Here is a 20,412-nt window from a genome sequence, read left to right as displayed (position 1 = left end):
ATATATTTATGGAGCTGAAAATTCTAGATGGGTGAGGAAATTTTCATGCTCCTTTTTAGGTAATTGTGGGTGTTCTTTCATACTACACTACAACTTGACAAGTTGACAATTTCTTTTTCTATTTTGTTTTTTTAATGTTTATTTTTTGAGAGAGAGAGAGAGAGAGAGAGAGAGAGACAGAGTGTGAGCAGGGAAGGAGCAGAGAGAGACTGAGACACAGAATCTGAAGCAGGCTCCAGGCTCTGAGCTTTCAGCACAGAGCCCAACGCGAGGCTCAAACTCATGAACCGCGAGATCATGACCTGAAGATGCTTAACTGACTGAGCCACCCAGATACCCTGACAAGTGGTAATTTCTTAAATGTTAGTTGCAATGTGGAATCTGAAAGCATGTCAATGAATTTTGTTTTTTGCACCCCGTTGCATTAAAGTCCACTGGTCTGTGTGTACCTTGAATGGACCTGTCACTCACACATGATTTTTAACATCAGGCATTGGAAACTTGGAAACTGATGGTTCACTATGCATATCTTAAAAATAGTAACACATTTCACTCTACAGCATAAAAACATCAAATTTATTAATATCACCAGTGATCTCATCAAGCTCATAATAGTGGATATGGTTTCCAAGGTTTTTTTTTTTTATTTTTTTAATGTTTATTTATTTTTGAGAGAGAGAGAGAGAGAAAGAGAGAGACAGAGTGTGAGTAGGAGAGGGGCAGAGGGAGAGGGAGAAACAGAATATGAAGCCGGCTCCAGGCTCTGAGCTGTCAGCACAGAGCCCGACATGGGTCTTGAACTCATGAACTGCGAGATCACGACCTGAGCCGAAGTCAGACGCCTAACCAACCGAGCCACCCAGGTGTCCCTCCAAGTTTTTAATTTTTGTTGGAAAGCTCGCATGTTGTTATTTGGTTATTTGGTTTCCATGAAGTGATGGGCTCCCTGTTCCATGTCTTACCAAATAGCTAAGCCTGAATAACCACAGCCTCGCAGCTATCTTGTCAGGTAAAAACAGTGTTCCAGGAAACAAGTGGCTACTCTGATGGAACTATTCCAGCAATTGCTTTTTCTCAAGACAATCATCATACTTCAGTGCAGTAGAAGTTCTTAATGCATTCTTCCCATTTTGTCACGTAGAACAGCTAAATAACATGTATTCGAAGATTGAGGTTTAATAAAGTTAATAACTTTTACTGTTTCAGGGGGGACTTTCTTAAGGAAAACTTCATTTCTTTCCTGTGAGTTTGCTGCCACTGCCTTGATTTGTACCACGACCAAAGCAGTTTTATGCACCATAACTTTTGCACCATCAGTGAAAATATGAGCGCGGTGAAAAGGCCAACTGACTTGGTATTATTGTGATATTGTTTTGAACTCACAGACTCCCTCTGAAAAGATCCTGGGGACTCCCTGGGGCCTATAGACCACACTTTGAGAAACTCTGATCTATCAAATGACACTAGTGTGTAAAACCAGTGCTACTGTCCCTCCAAAGAAAATTTCGGTGCTCAGCTCACAATCTTTCCCTCTACCGCAGTTCCTTCCATCGCCGTGGGAGACCTCATCATCCCCGTAAATGAGATATCCAACACTCTGCCCCTCAGTCACTCCTTGTCCTCATCTCCAGTGACCTTTTCCTCACTCCACTATCTTCTATGGTCACATCCTGGTCTTTCTCACTCTCTGAAACAGCTCCTCCTCCAAATCACTAATTCGTCAGTCATCTGTGAATAGTTATCTGGGGGCTCCACAGTCTCTTCTCCCTCTATATTTTATGCTCGAGGATTCCCAGTGCACTTTTATTTGGACCTCTTTGGGGCTTTTAGTCTCTTGACACCTAAGCGTTCTCTCAGTAAGATCCTTTCCTATTTTCCTTTCTCTTTATAACGAGTTTTGATTCCATGGTCTGTCATTTTGAAATCATAACTGCGCCCTAAATTCCTGGACTCCACTGTTCCCTTGATCACACCCACCTGTAAAACCCAACCCTGAGTGAACTATCGACCTCATTACCTGGTTAACTCAATCTCATAATAAATATCAGTTCCTAGGGCAATATTTTTCAATACCCAGATAAGTTATATACCTGCCTTCATATGATGTGGTCAATCTCTGCCCATTTTCTCAAAACTTAATTATCACACTTGTAATATTTGTACAGTTTCTGTCTTCACCAGATTATAAGTTCTATGAAGGCAGATACTGCCTGTATATTTGCTGCTGATGTTCCAGCACCTATTATGATGCCAGATACAAGGAAAGTATTCGGTGAATATTTAGGAAAGGGGGGAGGGGAAGAAAGAAGGGAGGGAAGGTGGGAGGAAAGCAGGGACGATGAGGAAGAAAAAAGGAAGAGAAGAAGGAAGGGGGGAGGGAAGGGAGAGGAGACGGAAGGAAAGAAAAGAAGGGAAAGAAGGAAACCAATTTATGGGAAATAGAATGACGTTGTGTAGAGACTTGTTTGAACTCGATTTCCGGTTAGAAGCTAAGTAAATAATTCTGGTAACTAGACATTCAAATGGCTCAAGGTTCTGCCCATCTGTCATTTTTCTGATAGATTTCCTAATAATAAAAGCTTGAGGTATAGGAACATGGAGAAAGACAGGGTTCTAACCATCAAAAGGTGGGAGAGAAGGTACAGAGTAAAGGTTTGGGAACAGAAAATGACTCCAGCAATAGTTTGCTTCTCACTGTGGAATTGTCAAGGTAATGTCAGTGCAAGCCCACTGAGACTGCATTATGATGTCAAAATGGAAGGAAACAGTATTAATGGATGGGAGCAAAAGCCTAGACAGAGCAATGCTGTGTTGCTGTCGTTTTAAAAGCTTTGTGACATGATGTCTAGACAGAAGCACATACAGTAATGCTATCACTGAAGCAAGAGTACAGAAGGTACACAGAACCATTCATTAAGTCATTACAAGGCTCCAACCTTTTAGCCAATATCAATATGTCCAGCATTTTCTCTTATCAGTCCAGCGAATCTTTAAATGTAGTGTATTTTTTGCTTATTACAAAAGTAATACATTCTCTTTAAAGAGAACGTAGAAGAGATTATAAAAGAAAAAAATGCCCCCAGCCCTGCCACCATTAATATTTTGTTCTATTTCCTTTTGCTTTATTTTCATAATATAATTGAGGTCATACTGAGTATTACATTTTACATCCTGATTTTCCACTTAATATCATAGCAGAAATGTAAACTACTTATGATGACTACACATGGTTCCATTCCTCTAACATCAAGCAATTAGATTATTGGGCACCCAATGTTTCCATATCCTCTTATTTCCTGAAGATATATCCTGTGGAGTGGGATGGCTAAGTTGAAGGATACAGGTGATTTTAAGGCTTATGACACTTAAGGCCAAATGGCTTTGCAAAATAATTGTATCATTTTTCAATCACTTAGGGAACCGTGAATAAATCTGTGGTCTAGTAAATCTTGGCAAATAGTTTTAACCTGTCTCCAAAAAAAATAAAAGAAGCGTCTCCTAGCTGCTGAGAATCTACTCAAGCAATAACACATTTCATACAGAGCACTGGGAGTCAGGAGTCTTTGATTCTCGTTTTTAGTTTATATCTACTTTTCTATCTACTATGAGCAAGTTTCTTTAACTCTCTGGCTTTTAGATTTTTTTAATCTATAGAATCACCCCCGGTCAATATTGTACTATTACAGGATTTCTCAAAGTGTGCTCTGTGGAGTGCTCAACCTAGGGTTGAGAAGGAAGAGAAGAAAAATGACATGGTCAAATACGTTCAGATAAATTGCATACAACATGCTACTCTCAGAAATTTAAACTGCAACATATTAAAGGCCCTGAGAAGTCCTGCATTCTAATCTGCCCAACCCAGCATTTCCCCAATTTTTTGAACACATCATTTCTTTCTTTCAGGTAACGTCTGTAAGATTGTGTAACACAATTGAGGAAACACTGATAGAACACCAAGTGATTTTGAGTCTACCAAACACGCACTGCAACCCAGTTTCTGCCCCTTACTGAACTTTCATTTAATTATAACTGAAAAATAGTATAATAACCTATGTCTTGAATATGGAGTAAAATCATGTATGTAAAGCCCCAAGCACAAGCCTGATGTACATGTCAGTTTCTACTCTCTAATCTTCTCAACCCTGTACATGCTCATCAAAACTGTCCACCTTTATCAAAAAGGTATTGGATGTCTACTCTCCATAGGGCTGTGGGTTAGTGAGATGCTACCCATCTGCTTTTTTTTTTTTTAATTTTTTTTTCAACGTTTATTTATTTGTGGGACAGAGAGAGACAGAGCATGAACGGGGGAGGGGCAGAGAGAGAGGGAGACACAGAATCGGAAACAGGCTCCAGGCTCTGAGCCATCAGCCCAGAGCCCGACGCGGGGCTCGAACCCACGGACCGCGAGATCGTGACCTGGCTGAAGTCGGACGCTCAACCATCTGTGCCACCCAGGCGCCCCCCCCATCTGCTTTTTTAAATAGAATGGCACATTGGGCAAAGGGCCTAAAACCTAGAGTTAAACGTGGAATCTGCGAGTCAAATGCCTAACCCCAGAATGTGGCCACCCCAGCAACTGAAATCAAAAAATGATTAATCAGCTCCCAATTTTAGGCTAGAAGATTAGAAGGCCTAACCCCGATTATTGCCAGAGGATCATCCTAATAAATTGACTCAGCTTATATTTAAGGCTGATTGTCACTGATTATATAATCTTGAGGCAGATCCATTCAGTTCTTACAGGGAAATCACATCATGAAACTGAGGTACTTTAAATGGCCTTTGAGAGTTTGCTGAGTCTCTAGCGACCTCCATGTTGCTAAATCCGGTAGAAAGTTTTCTGGCTTGGTCTTAACTTCCCCCTCTGTTAGCCATTGTTTCCTTCTTGAAATCATCCGTTCTGGGATTTCTTCAGCATCACACTTCCCTGTTTCCTCCCTCCCTCTGTGGCCCGTTCTCTTTGACTTCTCCAAAAACTGGAATGTTTCAGGCCCCAATGTTGCATTTCTTTTCTCTTCCGTTTTCCCTCACTCTTAGGACGGTGAGATCCATTTCCCTGGCTTCCCTTGCCTCTATGCTAATACCTCCCAAATGTAAATCTTCAGCCTAGACTACTCGTCTGAAATCCTCTTTTCTTTATCCAGCTGCCCCACTTTAGATCTCCACCAGGTCGGTGCCCCTGGGGCATGGCAAACTTAATGGCTCCAAACCTCAACTCTTCCTCTTCTACTAACCAGCTTCTCTGGTTCACCCACATCCAAAAGTAGAGCCATCACAACACACAGTTGCTCAAGCTAAATACTTAGCAATGGTCTTTAATTCCTTCCTTCCGCTCGCCCCCGTATCCAGTGCTTTGGAAATGTCTGTCCATTTTACTTTCAAGATGCGTCTCAAGTATCTTCCCTTCTGCGTACCTCTGCTACCAGCACCCTAATTTAAGGCACCATTATCTATCATGAGATCACTGCTGTGGCCTCCTGTGGGCCAAGACATTCCACTTGAGCTTCCTCCAATCCCTTCTCTGCACAGCCACCGGGATGATTTTTCCTCCCCCGCACTCCCATTTTTTAAGACCCTCCGGTGTTTTCCGGTTGGTTGGTTGGTTGGTTGGGTTTTAGTACCCATAGACTGAAGTTCAAAATCCTCATCATGATGTCAAAGTCCTCTGTGATCTGGTGTCTGCCCGCTTTTTTGACATCCTGTCAGGGCACAATTCCCTGCTCTCACGCTGTTGCCATCCTTCAGTGTCATGAGCATGATGGGCCATTTCCCACTGGAGGGTCTGAGGACATGCTGATCTCTCCATTCTCCCTTTTCTTCACGTGGCTTCTCCTGACCTTCCTACATCTCTCAGGTTAAATACCACCTCCAGAGAAACCCCACCCACCAGGCTGTCTTTCAATTGCTCTAATATCCTCTGTCAAAAGGATCTATTTGTTTCCTTCATAGTACTCATCACAGTTTTCTTGCTGAAATGTTTTGTTTACATGTTAATCTACTCTATCGCTACACTGTCAAGTCCTTGAGGGCAGGAACATTTATCTGTTTAGTTCACCACCTAGTACCTAGCATACCTGGAGTATGGAGAGGAAGGAAGGAAGGAAGGAAGGAAGGAAGGAAGGAAGGAAGGAAGGAGGGAAAGTATTTCCTGTGTGCTGGCAACACACAGAATTCCACACAGAACTTCTAGCTCTAGGAATGTTCCAGGCGTTCCTACAGAATGTGCATAATACTGTTTTCTCCACACAGAATAATCGCACCTCATTCATCTGGCCAAAACTTCCCAGTTCAGCTAAGGCTTATTGTTCTTCCAGTTAGCTTTCCTTGACCTGCCTGCCCTATGTGAACATCTTGCCACCTACATAGAGCTTCTCATACTTTATCTCCATTCCTACATGGCACATTCTGCAAGGCAGGCATCATGACTACATTGTTCACCATTATAGCCTAGTGCTAAGTATAGTACTTTGCATCTAGTAGGTTGCATCTAGTAGGAGCTCAGTACCAATGTTGAGTATAAGTATATTATCTCATTTAATCTTATATTATCTCATTTCAGTTTTATAAGAACACTGTGGGGTGGGGAACTATTACACCCATTTTATAGGCAAGTAAAACAGATTCATGGGGAGATGAAATAAACCTGCTTAAGTTTATATAGACGGTAAAATGGCAAAGCAAGGATTCCGACGAAGGCTGTTTAACACTAAAACATATGCATTGTTTTAGCATTCCAAGATATACTATGAAGGGTTTCTGAAAGAGAGTAATAAAAACAATATTCTAAAAGCTTACCATGTGCCAAGTTCCGTGCTAAGTACTTTATATGAACTCTCTTACCTCCTGTAAAGTGCTCAATGAAATACATATCTCTGTTTCGTAGATGACTAAGTTGAGCCTTAGAGAGTTTATTGTCCAGGTTCTATAGCCACTAGGTGGTGAAGCCAGGACTTAAACCCAGGTTGATCTCACTCCATAGCCCATACCCAATGCCATTTGAAGTATAGCTAATAGTTACCCTGGACAAAAGTGTCCACATTCACAAGACTTGCTTCTGAGTCGAATCCACTACTCCAGCTATTCATATGAGTTAAAAATTCATGTAGCTCTGGGGCGCCTGGGTGGCGCAGTCGGTTAAGCGTCCGACTTCAGCCAGGTCACGATCTCGTGGTCCGTGAGTTCGAGCCCCGCGTCAGGCTCTGGGCTGATGGCTCGGAGCCTGGAGCCTGTTTCCGATTCTGTGTCTCCCTCTCTCTCTGCCCCTCCCCCGTTCATGCTCTGTCCCTCTCTGTCCCAAAAATAAATAAACGTTGAAAAAAAAAATTAAAAAAAAAAATTCATGTAGCTCTAATACATACTGATTTCCAGTTATCTGGACAACCTTTGAAAATATTCACATGGCCTGGCCCAGGATAGTCGAGTAAACACACTGAGATGCCCATGAAATAGGCAAAATAAAGAGGAGAATCGTGATTTGAACTTCTTAGGGTCCACTGCCTGTATGACCTATTTAACCAAGGAAAGGAACAAACCCTTGTGGTCATTCCATGTTTGGAATCCTCACTCATGTTTCATCAGTCACCCTAAGGAATTTTGTCCATTCTCCATCAATAGACATTTTTGGTTGAAAATGTTATATTTGTATTGCTTATCAAAATATGTGTTTAGTTTTGGGAAAAAAACCACTTTTTTTTTTCTGGGGGGCAGGTGTAGCAGCAATGGTAGTGATAACACTGATCTGGCAGTTAGAAGACCTGACAATTCCACTGGGTGGCTGACTCATGTAGAGCATGTCAAACTGCTTTATTTCCTTTCTGGCTCTCAATCAGGTAATAATAATTTTAACAATCTTAAAGGGACATAATGAGGATTAATCGGTCAGTATTCTTAAAATGCCTGGCAGAGAAGTCTGGTTGTTATGTAACATGCCCCTTCTCTTTCTGGGGCTCAGATTTGTTACCTGCAACACAACTGGATTCAACCAGATGTCTGAGTCAGTCCTAATTCTAAAGACCTGCGATATAGAAATGAAGGAAGCAGCCAACAAGAACTTTAGAAGAGTTACTGCAAATATATCCAGATATGTAAGGAGAATCATGGACACGATGATAAGTGGAAGATGTAAAAGAATACCAAATGAAACTTTTAAAGCTGCAAGTCATTACAACAGAAATGAAAATTCATTGAATGGTTTAACAACAGGTTAAATACCGCAGAAGAAAAGATTGGCAACGTGGAAGATACAGTGATAGAAACTATCCAAAATGGAACAAAGAGACAAAAGACTGCCAACAACAATTAAATAAAGGACAGGGTCTCAGTGACCTGTGGAATAATATCAAGCTGTCCAACGTATCTGAACTTGGACTGTCAGAAGGTGAAGAGAAAGATTATGGGGCAGAGCACGTATCTGAATTAATAATGGCAACACTTTTTTTGCCAAATTTTGTGAGAACTATAAACCCACAGAAGCATACCGAGGTACATCATAAACTGCTGAAAATCAGTAATAAAGAGAAAATCATAAAAGCCGTCAATTTTTTTAAATGACGTATTACCCAAAGAGGAAGAAAGCAGATTTTTCCTCAGCGACTATGCGAGCCAAAGATAATAGAACAACATCTTTAAAGCAATGTAGCAGGGAAAACTACTCCCTTCGAACTTAATTTTCAACAAAGATATCCTTCAAAATAAAGGCAAAATAAAGACTTTTCCAGATCACCAACAATGAAGAATTCATCACCAAAAGTCATTCTGCACTGAAAGAAATGTCAAAGGAAGTTACTCAGGCAGAATAAAAATGATAGCAGAAGTGGTATGATATTACCTGAAGGTAGGCTGTGATAAATTAATGATGTATATTATAAATCTTATAACAACAGCAAAAAAACCAGTAGAATAGCTACTAAATTATTTGGAATTAGAAACAAAAACATTCAATCTAAAAGATAAAAAAAACAGAAGCAAAAAAAAAAATGAGACTAGTAGAAAACAAATAAAAAGATGATAAATCCAAACAAATCGGTAATAACATTTTATATAAATGGTATATGTAAACGCTATGATTAAAATATAGATTGTTACCCTACCACCCAGCAATTGCACTACTAGGTATTTATCCAAAAGGTACAGGTGTTTTGAAGGGACACATGCACCCCAATGTTTATAGCAGCGCTATTGACAATAGCCAAAGTATGGAAAGAGCCCAAATGTCCATTGACAGATGAGTGGATAAAGAAGATGTGGGTATATATATACAATGGAGTATTACTCGGCAGTCAGAAAGAATGAAATCTTGCCATTTGCAACAACGTGGATGGAACTGGAAGGTATTATGCTAAGCAAAATAAGTCAATCAGAGAAAGACAAATACCACATGTTTTCACTCATATGTGGAATTTAAGATACAAAACAGATGAACATAAGGGAAGGGAAGCAAAAACAATATAAAAACACAGGGAGGGAGACAAACCAGAAGAGACTTTAAAATATAGAGAACAAACTGAGGGTTGCTGGAGGGGCTGTGGGTCAGGGGAAGGCTAAATGGGCAAGGGGCATTAGGGAGGACACTTGTTGGGATGAGCACTGGGTGTTATATGTAGGGGATGAACCACTGGATTCTACTCCTGAAATCATTATTGCACTATATAAAACACAAACACACACACTAAAAAATTAGAAATAGAAACTTTTTCAACCTAACAAAGAGCATCTACAAAATAACTATAGTTAAAATCATCCTTAACAGTCAAAGCCAAAAGTTTTCCTCTTAAAATTAGGAGTAAGACATGGGACGCCTGGGTGGCTCAGTCGGTTAAGCGTCCGACTTCGGCTCAGGTCACGATCTCGCGGTCCGTGAGTTCCAGCCCCGCGTCGGGCTCTGGGCTGATGGCTCAGAGCCTGGAGCCTGTTTCAGATTCTGTGTCTCCCTCTCTCTGCCCCTCCCTCATTCATGCTCTGTCTCTCTCTGTCTCAAAAATAAATAAACGTTAAAAAAAATTTTTTTTTTAAATTAGGAGTAAGACAAAGATGTCCAGTCTTGCCACTTCTATCAGCATAGAACGGAAGGTTCTACCCAGGACAATTAGGCAAGAAAAAGCAGTAAAAGTAATCCAGATTGGAAAGGGAAAAGTAAAAGTATCTCTATTTGCAGATGCCATAATCTTGTACATAGATAATTATAAGAAATCCACAAACAATATTATAACTAATAAATTATTTCAGCAAGCTGCAGGATATAAAAACAATGTACAGAAACAATTGTATTTCTATATACTAGCAATAAACAATCTGCCAATGATATCCAGGAGTCAATCTCATTTACAATAGCCTCAAAAATATTTAGGAATAAATTTAACAAAGGAAGTATCAGACATACACTGAAAAGTATAAAATATCATAGAAAAAAATTAAAGAAGACCTAATTAAGTAAAAAGAAATCCAATATTCATGGAATGGAAGACTTGGTATTAAAGTGAAAACACTCTCCACACTGATCTGATCTGTAAATTCAATGCAATGCAATTTCAAAATGCCAGGGGTTTTTGTTGTTGCAAAATTGGCAAACTGATCCTGATATTCATATGAAATTACAACCCAGAATAGCCATTAAAAATAAAGAACAAAGTTGGAGAATTCATTCTTTCCTATTTCAAAACTTAACTACAATTGGGTGGCTCAGTCAGTTAAGTGTCAGCCCTTGATTTCGGCTCAGGTCATGATTTCACAGTTCTTGGGTTTGAGCCCGAGTCAGGCTCTGTGCTGACAGTTCAAAGCCTGCTTAGGATTCTCTCTCTCTCCCTCCCTCTCTGCCCCTCCCCTGCTCTCTCTCTCTCAAAATAAATAAACTTTAAAAATAAATAAATAAAGTATGAAGAGTCAGATAATTTAAAATAAAATTTGGGGAAAAACTCACCACACAAACAATAATCATAAGAAAGTAAGAATATGATATTAATAATAGACTGCAGACCAAAAACAATTGCTACGGATAATGAAAGTCTTTCTTAATGATAAGGGGGAAAATCATCAAGAAGTCATACTAATTCTAAATATAGATAGATAGATAGATGTAGATAACAGAGCTTGAAAATACATGAAGCAAAAATTGAAGGAACTGAAAGGAGAAGTAGACAAATCCACAAATATAGCTGGAGATTGCAATATCACTTCCTCAGTAATTAATAGCACAAGGAGATGAAAAGTTGAGCAACATTAACAACCAACTTGATTTCATGACTTAGCACTACACCCAACAACAAAGAAATATACACTTTTGAGCACACATTATATATTCACTAAGAAATCCTATTTTTTATCATAAAACAAATCTCAATAAATTAGAAGGATTGAAAATTGTTTCAACTTTTTAAAGCAACGCACATGCTAAATGTATTATTTATATAAAATATTTGAGGTTGGATATTACAACTTATTTTCATCACCATTGTTTTAAAATGTTTTTTCTCAGCCCCATTTTTTGTTGTTATTCTTTTATTTGTTTGTTTTTATATATAATTTATTGTCAAGTTAGCTAACATACGTACGACGTGCTCTTGGCTTCAGAAGTAGATTCCCATGATTCATCACTTACATGAAACACCCAGTGCTCATCCAACAAGTGCCCTCCTCGATGCCTATCACCCATTTTCCCCACCTCCCTACCCCACTTCCTTCCACCATTAGTTTGTTCTCTGTATATAAAAGTCTCTTAAGGTTTGCCTCCCTCTCTGTTTGTAACTATGTATTTTTTTCTTTCCCTTCCCCCATGGTGTTCTGTTAAGTTTCTCAATTTCCACATGAGTGAAAACATATGATATCTGTCTTTCTCTGACTGATTCATTTCACTTAGTGTAATACCCTCCAGTTCCATCCACGTTATTGCAAATGGCAAGGTTTCATTCTTTTTCATTGCCAAGTAGCATTCCAGTGTGTGTGTGTGTGTGTGTGTGTGTGTGTGTGTGTGTACCACATCTTCTTTATCCATTCATCAGTTGAAGGACATTTGGGCACTTTCCATAATTTAGCTATTGTTGAATGCTATCAACGTTGGGGTGCATGTGCCCCTTTGAATCAGCACTCCTGTATCCTTTGGATAAATTCCTAACTATTGCTAGCTCATAGGATAATTCAATCTTTAATTTTTTGAGCCACACTGTTTTCCAGGGTGGCTGTACCAGTTTGCATTCCCACCATTAATACAAGAGGGTTCCCCTTTCTCCATATCCTCACCAACATCTGTTCTTTCCCGAGTTGTTAACTTTAGCCACTCTGACTGGTGTGAGGTGGTATCTCAATTTTTCTATTAAGAGTTAATAATAGGGGCACTATGGTGGCTCAGTTGGTTGAGCATCTGACTTCAGCTCAGGCCACGATCTCATGGCTCGTGAGTTCATGAGGCCCTGTGTTGGGCTTGTACTCACGGCTCAGAGCCTAGAGATTGCTTTGGATTCTGTCTGTTTCTCTCTGCCCCTCCCCTGCTCACACTCTGTCTCTCTCACCCCAAAAAAATCAACATTTAAAAAAATTGTTTGAGTTTATAATAAGCAAATGGTAACGAAGACCTTATAAAAATAAAAGTATAAAACTGTATTTAAAAATATAAAATTTAAGAAGTATAATTTATTTCAAAGTATAAAATGTATTTTAAAAATAAAATAGGGGCGCCTGGGTGGCGCAGTCGGTTAAGCCTCCGACTTCAGCCAGGTCACGATCTCGCGGTCCTTGAGTTCGAGCCCCGCGTCGGGCTCTGGGCTGACGGCTCAGAGCCTGGAGCCTGTTTCCGATTCTGTGTCTCCCTCTCTCTGCCCCTCCCCCGTTCATGCTCTGTCTCTCTCTGTCCCAAAAAAATAAATAAATGTTGAAAAAAAATAAAATAAAATAAAATAAAATAAAATAAAATAAAATAAAATAAATAAAATAAAATAAAATAAAATAAAATAAAATAAAATAAAATAAATTTTACTGAAAAAATTAAAGTGTGCCATTAAAATATAAATGTATAGTATCTGTTTTCGCTGTGAGGGTTCACATAAGATTTTATTGGGGGCAAAAAGCATGCTACTGTTAAATTTTTTAAATGTTTTGAAATCACTGACCAGTCTTGAAGATCCATGCCAATTGGCACATTATACATTTGTTCTGTCTGACTTTTGTCAACCAACAGAGAGAATGGACAAAAACAAAATGTGACCATAACAATCACACAAAACTGCTCGCGATAGCCAGCATTGAACTGAGTGCCTCCTCAGGACTGGGTGTTGTCCTAAGTACCTTCATCCATTTTTTTTCTCTTAATTTCCTCCCATTTTACCGCTCAGAACACTTACATAACTTGCCTGAGATCACACAGACAGTAAATAGCAGGGCCATAATTTGAACCCAACAGAATCATTTCACCATGTAGTTTTCCATTTTCAAAGCGAGGGTCAGATATACTGGCATTAGATACAAAGACCTCATGATTTCCTACTTCAGCACTTTGTAAAGTATTTAATTGGTTCGCTTTTGCCTTGACTTCAAATTTGCCTCTTCACTGGTCTGTCTTGTTTGATAAGTTCATCAAACATCAAGACTCTTTGTTCATTTTCAAAAAGGATTACAATGAGAAGCTTTTATAATTAAGAGTATCTCAGCAGAGATTTCCTTCACTACCGTTCTCTTGCCTTTATCTCCTAATTCTTAGAGGTAAATTTTCTGATTTTTCAAAGGTGTTTTTGCTTTAAATACAAATTGCAAATTAAGTGCTTATAAAAATGCCTTTCCCCCTTCTGAACTGTTATGTAAAGGCAATCGCTTTTGCTCTAGCATTTAAAAGCAATGATTCAAAATTAAATCACTCAATAAGAATTTGACTAAAATAGCTCAACTTAAAATCTTCAGTGTTTGGAAGACAAAGACTGCTTTCATGCTATCCCAAAGCTGAAATAAGGGACCCCTTAAGCACCACAAAATACTTGATGTTAAGATATAAAAACCTGAAGCCGGGTTGGACGATTCAAGGAAATGAGATGGGCAAAATTGCAATGTACATATGAAAATATCAGTTCCATCCATTTCCCTACAGCAAAAGGTAAACTCATTGTAAGAATGAAATGACCCAGCATCTCTACAGTTTTGGCTTTCCCAGGATGAGGTTATTAACATTATCTGATTATATCCTCCCTGAAACACTATGAGAGAGAATTTGTAAGACTCACAAATGGATAAGTAGAGGTTCATTGTCCAACATTACTCAAGAGGATTATTATTTATTAAGCTGAGTATATTTTATATCTAGGACCTTATTTCATATTCATTGACTCTTATAGACAAGGCAGCATTACCCTCATTTCCAGATAGGGGAATTGAAGTTCTAAGAGATTAAATGATCACTCCAGATTACCCAACTCTTCAGTATTAGATCGGTGGTCTGTAGACCCATCTATCTGACTACAAGGGAATGTCCTTTTCACTGTCCTGCACTCCTTCGCCGGACCCGTGATAACATGAAAGGAAGTCACATTCTATCCTAGAATAACTTGTTGCAAACATGGAAGTGCCTTCGCTCCCCACCAGGTGATCCCTCTGTGCAAATTTTGCAGATTTAGGGCCAACTCACCGGTCCACCTTCTCCTGGATAGTTGCCCCAGGCTGACAAGTCATCAAAGACATGATGAAAACAGCAGCAGCAAGCATCTCAACCACCCTGTATCACTTAGAAGGAATACAACTAGTCAGAGAGTTGGAGTGAAAGATGTCTTTGCGCCGGGACCTGTAAGAGCCATCGAATGTTCGGAACTAACAGAATTCACTCAATTCTCATTGAGATGTGGTTAATTAGTGACTAGGGTATTGATTAGCCAAACACCCTAAAATCCAGGACACCAAAGGTCACTGTTTTTCAAACCTTTTGAAAACTAATATCCATATGGTTGAGGAACGGAGGATTTTTAGCCAATACCAGTTTAGCAAGGAAGTCTTCTTTTCGGAATGAGGCAAAGCCAAAGCAAGAGACAGTTGCAGAATGCGTGGGTCTTTTTGAGTGGCTCTTGGAACTTGTGAAGTCAGATCAATTTGTTTTGCAAGACTTATACAAGGATAATGCTGCTGTATGAACTCGTTCGTAAACAGCCGCCAAAACATAGGAGATGCTGATAGTTACATAAAGATTCTACAATGTGTTGCCAAACATCTGGAGCCTAAGAGCTGTGGTAATTGAATGGACCTTCCACTTTTCATCTAGACATTATATATCATTAAGATCCAGCATATTTGTGTCTTGAGGGGACCAGATGTCTTCAATAGACATCTCCAGAAGCATTCTCTAGAATTATAGTAACAGCCACACATCTGCACTGATATCATACCTATATACATCCTCTTACTCTTCCAGACATATTCATAAATTAATTAAATAAGTAGAGATGGAGAGACAGAAAATAACTGAACATGTGGCAGGCATTTCATATGTCTTATTTTACTGAAGCCTCACAAGTCAACAAGATAGAAATGATTAATTTCATTTTGCAGTTCAAATGGAGGTTCAGAGAGGTTAAGTAACTTGCCAAGGATGTACAGCTGTCTTTTTTTTTTTTAATTTTTTTAATGTTTATTTATTCTTGAGAGAGAGACCGACAGAGACAGAGCGTGAATGGCGGGGGGCGGGGGGGGGGCAGAGAGAGAGGGAGACGCAGAATCCGAAGCAGGCTCCAGGCTCTGAGCTGTCAGCACAGAGCCTGCCGCGGGGCTCAAACTCACCAACTGCGAGATCGTGACCTGAGCTGAAGTCGGACGCTCAACCGACTGAGCCACCCAGGTGCCCCTGTACAGCTGTCTTAATATCTTTGGGAACACTTAGATTCTCTCATTAGCAGGAGAGAATTATTAATCTCAAATTATTATTAATCTCAAATACAGTTATGAAAAGTTTTAATGAACAAATTGTATGCTTAAGAAATATATATCTGAATTAAATGTGGAGATATTAGTAAGGTGCCCAGTTGTTACTGCCTCTATTTTTTTTTTTTTCAGAGACTTAAGTTAACATTTGACAAAAGCAAAGACTGATTCTGGATCCTAGAAAGTCTCTGAAGTCCCTGATTTCTGTGTTCCCCTCCCCCCTATAAAAGTGGCCTCAACTAGAGGTGATTTTTGCCCTTCAGAGGACATTGGCAATGTCCAGAGACATTTATGGTTGTCACAACTTTGGAGGTTGTGACACTGGCATCTACTAGGTGCTAAGCATCCTACAATGCGCAGGGCAGGACCCATTCCCTCCACCCTCCCCCCCCAACAAAGAATGATCTAGCCCAAATATCAATATTGCCAAGGTTGAGAAGCACTGCCCCACAAAAAAGCTGGTCTGCCCTCCCCCGATGCCTGGGATTCTGGTGAGTTAATTTCCTCCTTCTTTTTACATAGAGAGAATATCCTCTTCCTTCCTGGTCCAGCTCCTTCTTGAGATTTCCCTGATGCCTTTTCTCCTCATCCAAGACATTAGTGGCATTCAGGACTCTTCCTTAACCTCTGCTCAGCTCTCTCACCCTCCACCCACCCCTGACATGGTCCCTTAAATTCTATCATATTTCCTCTGTAATATTTTTCCTCAATTCTCCCCTTTGAACTATGCAGGGTCTGGGCTTTTTCTGAAACTGTCATGACGCACTCCTAAGCGGGCCGGCTTCTCACGCCAAACCTGCCTGTGCATTACCATTGGATTCATCTTCAAGAAGACAGCTTCTGACCATATAAGTCTCCCGCTCAGATGCCTTCAGTGGCTCCCCCATTGTCCATAACATCGTAGGTCCAAATTCCTCCACGAGTGGGTCCAAAGCCATCTTCGCACACTTCATCAACCACAACCCTCAAATGATCCCTGAAACTATAGTCTAGGTTCCCTTATCTTCTCACACTTTCTCAGTGCTCTGACTTCACCCCTGCTGGATCTTTACCTCAGCTACCTTTATCCATCATCTCCTACCCTTCTGCCACGTGTCTTCTCAAACAGCAAGTTCATCATGGATCCTTGGCTGATGGCCCCATCTGGAAGGTCCCTCCGTGTTGTCTTTGAACCTTGTAAATACATACCAGCCCTTTTCATTTTTGCCTCGTACTATATTTTTCTAGGGGAATGGGGCATATCTCAGTAACAGAAGTTCCTTTAGGGTAAATTCTGTGTCTGATTCTTCTCTAAATCACCCACATCAACATAGAATCTTTCATAAGAAATATAATTTGATGGGGGCGCCTGGGTGGCTCAGTCAGTTGAGCGTCCGACTTCGGCTCAGGTCATGATCTCGCGGTTCATGAGTTCAAGCCCTGCATCGGGCTGTGTGCTGACAGCTCAGAGCCTGGAGCCTGTTTCAGATTCTGTGTCTCCCTCTCTCTCTCTCTGACCCTCCCCCATTCATGCTCTGTCTCTCTCTGTCTCAAAAATAAATAAACGTTAAAAAAAATTAAAAAAAAAAAAGAAATATAATTTGATGGAGTCAATCTGTGAGTGAGCTAACTAAAAATAGTTTACTATTTCATAATACTTTCAGGTATATTTTCTCATTTCATCTTTAAAAGAATCTTGCGAGATAAATATTATCCTGAAGGGAATCCTGACAGTCAGAGACACAGTGATTAAGAGGGAAGATGGAAACAAGGTGTATAGAGTACCAAGCCCTGTGCCTGCCACTTTACATGGTTTTTTTTTTTTATCTTTTTCTATCTATTTAATTTTCACACTGATCTTGCAAGGCCAGTAGTCATAGTGCTATTTTGAAGATGAGGATATCGAGTTTCAGAGTGGTTAAGTGTTTTGCCTGCAGTCACACAGCTGGTGAGTCTCAGAGTCATGGATTGATAATGTGTCCAACTTCAAAACCTGAGACCATTTTTGGTCTGGTCACACATATACCAAAGCATATCAAGACAGGGCCTGGGTCTTCTAGCTCTGGGTCCAGTTCTCTGTCCATTATGCCTTAGCTGAGAGAATGAGTATCATTTCCCAGGAACAAAGAAAGCAAAATAGAGTGAATGGAGAGGTAATCACAGAATAGAAGCAAGAGACAAGCTACGTCATATGGGATCATGTCGTGCCCCTGTGACTGTGTGTGTGTGTGTGTGTGTGTGTTAGACAGGGCCCTCACCTGTTTTCAGCCAAAATGTCCTAAGGTGAATGGGAAACACCAAAATATTGTTATATTTGTCTATGTGGATTTCACCTTAATTATGGCATTCTATTATCAAAGATGGATAGTTATAAAATACCATGCAGAAGAGAAAGCAAGATGGCGATTCATTCTGAAGACACATTGCTTATCTCAGGGAAACACTTTCCACTATCTAAATCGGCCTGTGAGTTACGGCCTCAGAATGGAACATGTCCTGTTCCCACTGGTTGGCCCAGACTGCCACCACAGGGCGACACCCAGGTCAGTGCTCTCTGAAAAGCTTTAGAAGCTCAGTGCCACATTGCCCCTGTGCTGGGCCTGCGGCTTGCCCAGTGCAGATAGCAGCTCAAAATTCTGCGAATCTCATGCAATTGGAGGCAATTTGCTAGCACAGGAAGAACACAGTTGTAGGTCACAAAGTGCCACTGGTCGGTTACTGTCTCCTAGCCTCAGTTTCTTCATCTGTGAAATGGATAAAATAATACTGATCAGGATAGGGTTGGAGAACTGAAGACTAAACCAGGAAATCTAGCCTCCCCTGGGAATTTTGAACAGCTCTGGCTCCTGTATTTCAACAGTGCTTCTGCTTCTATTTCTCCTTCGGAGCATCTGTTGGTCTCCTCTCAAAAACGTGGAAGGGGAAAGTGGAAGAAAGGAGGGGCCTAGAAGGGAGAATAATGGAGGAGGGTAGAAGGTGGGAGACTCCCATTCAAGTGCCCTGGGCTGATTTTGAGGCCTTCTGGAAGGAGAGCCCAGGTGGACAAGTTGGTAGAAAGACCCGGTTTCCCATCTCTGCCCAGGTTCCTATGCCATTCCAGCAGCTCAAAGGCTGAAAACTTGGGGAGCAACTCAGAGTAGCAAGTTTAACTTGGACATGCCCAATCTTGAGATGGCCAGAAGCGAAGGAAGCTTCTCCCAGCATCTTACTGTTTGACAGTCCATATGGATGGCACAGCAGATAGTTTTGTGAGTTTGTGGTGTCTCTTCAGAAGCAAGTGTCTGTGTGTGTGTGTGTGTGTGTGTGCACGCGCGTGTGTCTTTGTATGTGATGATCTTCCCCCTACAAAATGTTCCTACGCAATATGCAGCACAACACAAGGCACAAAGTCCACAGACAGTAAATGAGCCTCCCCAGTCCAGTGCATTGCCCTCCCCTACTTCCTCTCTCAACCTTTTGTCTGTGATGTTGATTTTTCCTACTGATAGCTTCATCAGGCCGTGGCTGCAGCCAGCAGACATTAGTGGTGGGTTTTCAGCTGGAAATGAAGTGGGGCTGGTTTAAGTAATTGATCTCAATCAGAGGCTTTACAACGGATGGGTTAATGCACGCCTACTGCTCCCCGCTTCACGTTGAAGCTGTGCATTTGCATTTAAGGGGTAGGATGGGAGGGAGCCAGCTTCGGGCTCATTAGCATAGAAATGTAAGACCTTTTCTCAAAGAAGGCATCCTGCATTAGAAGCACCTCAGGCCAAATCTGGGCGGTCCTTTGGGAAATTCCTATTAGAATTTGGCTTCAATAAAGACCAGAGTCCCTGTTACACCTGAGCAACTTCCCCAGGCTTCTTTGATTGATCCACTGTCCTCTCTCTGATGCCTTCACTCACAGAGTCCCACAGTACCCTGGCCACCTCTCTCTCTCTCTGAAAGGCCACCAACTTGGTGGTTGGGGATTTATCCCACTTGCGATTCCTGTGAACTCTGGAAGACAAGGCTGTGTTGGTCCAGAGTCTCTGTGCACCAGATGTAAGAGTCAGTGAGTGGAGCTAGCTTTCCACAGCCAGGCCAAGTTCATGTGCCCCATGAGCAGGCAATAAGGGACCGCCCTGTGTGCACACATATTAAAAACGATGCTATTCTCCATTCCCCGACAGCATCACACCGAGGTATCGGGATACTGTCTATTCCCCCACTACACTGGGAGCTTCCACGGGGGCAGGGGCCAGTTTTAAGTGACTTGTACTCCAGTGCTGGCACGTAGTAGGTGCTTCATACTTGTTTTATCAAGCCCAGTAGGAAAACTGCACCTTTACATCTATCATACCTAACATACGTATACACATATCATACCTAACAAAGATTTGTTGAATTGGCCTGAATTAACAGGTATTTGCAGGCAGAATCATCATGTGCACTGTTTCTCTTTGTAATCCCCTCACTCCCTGCCCTCTCATGGCCTGTGCTCCACAAACACTCTCCTGTGGCCACTCAGGAGCTTGCTCTCGGCAGGCGGGCATGACCTCATTGAGGAATCAGGAGTGGAGGGAGAGC

The 20,412-nt window shown here is 40.9% G+C and overlaps 1 protein-coding gene across 1 annotated transcript in view; it reads right to left on the bottom strand.

The window, feature by feature from the left end:
* C8A (complement C8 alpha chain) overlaps window positions 1-14,771 on the bottom strand; it is a 69,836-nt gene extending 55,065 nt beyond the window's left edge. Inside the window, exon 1 of the mRNA XM_019837087.3 lies at window positions 14,603-14,771. Coding sequence (XP_019692646.2) covers window positions 14,603-14,679 — 77 coding nt within the window. The 5' untranslated portion in view covers window positions 14,680-14,771. The remainder of the gene's footprint in view (window positions 1-14,602) is intronic.
* Between the last annotated feature and the right edge of the window lie 5,641 nt (window positions 14,772-20,412).

Source organism: Felis catus, chromosome C1 (assembly GCF_018350175.1).
Source record: "Felis catus isolate Fca126 chromosome C1, F.catus_Fca126_mat1.0, whole genome shotgun sequence".
Classification (NCBI taxonomy): domain Eukaryota; kingdom Metazoa; phylum Chordata; class Mammalia; order Carnivora; family Felidae; genus Felis; species Felis catus.
The sequence above is the reverse complement of the archived record's forward strand: the minus strand, read 5'-3'. Positions and strand labels throughout refer to the sequence as shown.